Here is a 4,536-nt window from a genome sequence, read left to right on the forward strand (position 1 = left end):
ACAGAAGAGGAGGGGGCAGCCTGCACTTCAACAAATGTATAATAACAAGCTTTTCATATTTGACTTCTGAATGGCAACATATGTCATTTCAACCCCCCCTTTACTCCCCCAAAAAAAGCAACAAAAACGCCTAGAGCAGTTGAGTTGTAAGTTTTGACAAATATTTTATGTAGGAACACCAAGTCAAGAAAAGTGAGGGAGGGATAGAAAAGAGGATGAGACGGGAGGGAGGGGAGGAGGGGGAGAGCAATAATTATGTACAGGCAATGTTTCTACACGTATATTACAGACCGGGAGAATGATCGCATTATTTGAGATATACATAATTCAATATAAAATTTTGAAAATAAAAATAAAAATCTGATACAGTCATAAACGACATTATTTTTTGACCATGAACCCCACACAGGCAGTGACAGAAGTGTATTTAAAAAAGGTGCTTACGACTTAAAATGATTGTCTGATGAACACAAAGTAAAAAAAAAAAAAAAGAAAAAAAAAAGATTGCATCTGGTCTGCGTGGCATCATCATCATCATCATCATCACTTGGACTAAAAACGGAGATGGGTAGAGGAAAAAAGGCGACGAAGACACCAAGACGATCTGTTTTTATTCCCTCTGATCGATGTTCCTGATGGAGAATCTTGCATTCAGGTTATTTTCCCTGATTACAAAATGAAAAAAAAAAAAAAAAGACATCATGCAAGTAGTCTAGTAGAAGAAGAAGTGGTGTTGTGGGGGTATGAAGAGGAGGGGGAGGCGTGGGTCCTTTGAAAGCGCTTTAATAAAAAAAAATGACGTGCTTTATCTCTTTATTTTAATATTTATATCAATCGGTCCTTTTTTCATCCGCGATATTTCATAAGTCTTTTTTTCTTCCTCTCAGGTCCATTTTCCCTGTAAATATTTCTCTTTTTGTGTTTGTTTTTGTGTGTTTTTTCCTCATCTTTTTTTTGTCCTCCGTATCATACATCGCACTCCGAGTCACTGGATGTCACGGACAGGATGGACGTCCCGGTATCGACTCGCTCTGTCATACTGGAAACGCTGGTGGTGGGACTGGCCGCGGTGGAAGGCGACTCCGCCGAGCTGTGAGGGGTGAGACCGGCCTCTGAGAGCGACCTCATACCGCTCGGTCCTATTGCTTGATGCTGGAGCCTGGAAAGAAAGAAAAGAAGCGAGGAGGAGGAGGAGGAGGAGGGGAGGAGAAGGAGGAGGGTAGGGGGGGGGGGAAAGAAGAAAAAATGAGAGAAATGGCAATTAGACCTGAGAATGTCCCCCCTCACCCTCCTCCTCCTCGTGCAAAATAGGGGTTCAAACTCGCCTTTTCTTTCCCCCTGCCGGCCCCAGCCATGCATGCATGCTTTTATCAAACAGCCAGCTTTCGGGGGACAAAACGCAGCACTATTTAGACTGCTAAATGTTGGAAGAAATGCATGGGGATTTTTTTTTTCTTTCAAAGTGCATGAACGCGCAAGTCAGCATCCTGCATGCTCCGGATGATCTAAATGTAAAACAAGCTTCAATCCAACTCTGTTTCTATTCTAAAAGCTTAATAAAGGAAGTCTTTATCTGTTTTATTTTTGACTCAGCTTTGAGCTCCACTTTTATTATTGCTGCACGCTTTTATTCCTCTCAAAATCCCCGTGACCCCTCAGCTTCATAACCAAAATGATTCTGTGTTTACACAGAATATAGGCCTTTAGTGTATGTGCAGGATGTCACGAGGCTTTGACACACATGTCAGATGGAAATAGAAGTGTATGAATGAGTGACGTGGATCTCCAGGTTTACTCCAATCATCCTAAATGTTTATCTCCAATCCACTCACGATAATAACTCCATCACGGCGGGATAATGTCAGCGTGGAAATATATCTCTTCATTTAGCAAAAAAGATTAGGAGAGTGTTCATATGGCTTAGTCCTCTCCGTTTGATTTTCTAATCAATTATAGCATTTCTATGGAATGATACCACACTTAATGCAGCCTGTGGTCTGCAAGGGCTGCTTTTAATACGCATGCTCATTTTAGTCAAGTAATATCAATAAAATCTGTTTTATCCTTTGGGATAATCTTTTCCAACAATGCTAAGTAACGGGTGATAAAATTATAAATCCATAGTAGGGCACGTTTAATGTGCTCTCTGTGCGTAAAGTGTGGCTGTAACACACCAAAACATTGCTTTGGAAATAAGTTATTTTTTTTAGAAATATTTGCTGAAAACTATGTCTATTTTTAAATAATTATAGTTGTGCATTTTTTAGTCAATTCTGGTAAAATTAATAGTTGGAATATTTCTCTACTGTTTGTGCCATACCTTTAAAAAAAGAAATAAATAAATTCAAAAAATAATTCATAATCATATTTACTATATCATCATGTCATAGCATGGTTTTACTTCAATAGGTAAAATAAAATCATCTTTTTTTAATTATTTGGTGTCTTTTTGACGTTTATTTCTACACTTTCACTCTCACACTAAATATAAACAAGCTGCGTCTCTAACTGAACACTATCTGCTCCCCGATAACAGCCCTACTCTACTACTATATTTAAATAATTATAATTTAATTTTTGGACTTATTTTAGCACCAAAGAGTGTGTTTTTTGACGTGAGTTGTGTGTTTTTAATAGCTGATCGTTTTAAAAATATTTGAAAAAGCTGTAAAGTCAAAAAACCAGACCAGAGAAGGCGTTTAGATGCTTTTCTAAATCTAAAAATCCTGATTCTATTAAATCTTTATTTCTGGAGCACAGTTTAGGAGAAGTCCTCCAGCGACAGCAGTCTTTTTTGTGTTCATCTTGTTTTCACTTCAAAACAAAAATGTCGGCAGCCTGCTCCCTCCCCCTGAGCTCAGACTCGTCTCTTTCCTAGACAGTCTCTGTGCGTAAACACAACTTCATGCGTAATAAAATCTCCACTTTCTGCTTTTAATTTGCGCTTTATAAACAAACTTTTCAATATTCTCGCGTCACCACATGACGGGGGAAAAAGCACCAACCTGTTTTTGGCAGCCGCGGCTCTGTCTCGTTGCCTCCGATTTTTAAACCAGTTTCCGACCTGTGTAGGAGTGAGTCCAGTGGCTTGAGCCAGTTCCCTTTTCTTGCTGGGGTTTGGATACGGGTCCTGAAGGTACCACTCCCTCAGCAGGCTCCGTGTCCGCTCTTTGAAACAGTGCGTCTTCTGCTCGCCGTCCCAGATGGTCCGAGGCAGCGGAAACTTCTTCCGCACCCGGTACTTATCGACCGGTCCGAGGGGACGACCGCGGAGCTTCTCGGCCTCCTGGTAGTGCGCTTCCAGCCACATGGCCTGCAGTTTGCCGTGGGAGTCCTTGGTGAACTTGTGGTTCTCCAGGATGTGGTACAGGTCTCTGAAATTCCCCGTGTGGAACGCCACCACGGCCCGGGCGCGCAGGATGGACTCGTGCTTGTTGATCGCCTCACACGCTCCCGGAGCCACCGGCAGGGACCAGAGGAAGCGGCCCAGCCGCTCGATGTCCCCGGTCTCCTCCAGCGTCTCGCAGACGCTCGCCACCTGCTCCGGGGAGAAGTTGAGTGTCGGTAGCTGAAACATGGACAAGTCTTCTGGAGACCTGGTGGTGGGAGCGCTGTTCGCCAGGAGCAGAGGGCGATCAGCGAAGTTTGGCAGGAAGAAATGGGAGGGATAAAGCTCTAAAGGCGATCTGAAAACCATGGAAATGACCTGAGAGAAAAGAAATTATCGAGAAAAGGGAAAAACCGAAAAACACGGCCGGTAAAAAAAGGTTGAATGATTCAATGGCTATCGCCTAATGACACCAGCCTCATAATATCTCCCCCCTAAATCCGCCGTTGAGTGTAGCATTGAAACATTTTGTTTCCCTTTTCTATTGGTCTTCTTGGTGTCGTTGTAGCGTTGTCATGGCAGCCCTGCCAATCACTGTCAAGCGTGCCAATCATTAGCCAGTACGTAGCGCGAGGCTTTCACCACTTGTGCAGCACGCACGGGGGGTTATCAGAGTCTCCGATCTCCACAGCAACCCTCCCACCGCACCGCGCGCATCAGGCACAAGCCAATGCTCGCCTATCTGCTGAATGGAATGAGCAATTAGAGGGTGGAATATTATTGCGATCTTAACGAGGCTCGTTAAAGCTAAAGAAGATATGTAGACTGGAGATGCTTAGCAGAGCCAGGGAGGGAGGGAGGGAGGCAGAGGGAGCTTTAAAAGGGTGACAAATGGACAACCAATGACTGCAACTCCGGAATACACGTTTCGAATAGAAGCGAGTCAATTTGCACATCATTTTCCTACAGTTTTTCCTGCATGCGCTACTTTTTTTTTTATCGTCTTTATCACTTCATTCATTTTCGTTCGAGGAACGCGTTGTGATTTTTTTTCCCTTTTCTTCTGTGTTATCACTTTCTATTTTCTTTATTTCTAAAACAACACACTTCTAAGATAATTAGGCTTTCCCTGGATCCGCCGAGGTTTTTAACTGCATTTAACTGCAGCTTTCTGACTTGTTCTGAGCGTTACTTCTCTGGTTGGTGTC

At 43.0% G+C, this 4,536-nt stretch overlaps 1 protein-coding gene across 1 annotated transcript; it reads right to left on the reverse strand.

Moving 5' to 3' along the window:
- Positions 1–270: 270 nt before the first annotated feature.
- Positions 271–3,814, reverse strand: six3a (SIX homeobox 3a). The gene is made up of 2 exons (XM_041789958.1): positions 3,006–3,814; positions 271–1,159 (listed from the first exon to the last, which is right to left on the reverse strand). The coding sequence occupies exons 1-2, from the start codon at positions 3,695–3,697 to the stop codon at positions 967–969; spliced, it is 885 nt and encodes a 294-aa protein (XP_041645892.1). The 5' UTR covers positions 3,698–3,814; the 3' UTR covers positions 271–966.
- Between the last annotated feature and the right edge of the window lie 722 nt (positions 3,815–4,536).

The sequence above is a fragment of the Cheilinus undulatus genome, linkage group 6 (genome assembly GCF_018320785.1).
Source record: "Cheilinus undulatus linkage group 6, ASM1832078v1, whole genome shotgun sequence".
Classification (NCBI taxonomy): domain Eukaryota; kingdom Metazoa; phylum Chordata; class Actinopteri; order Labriformes; family Labridae; genus Cheilinus; species Cheilinus undulatus.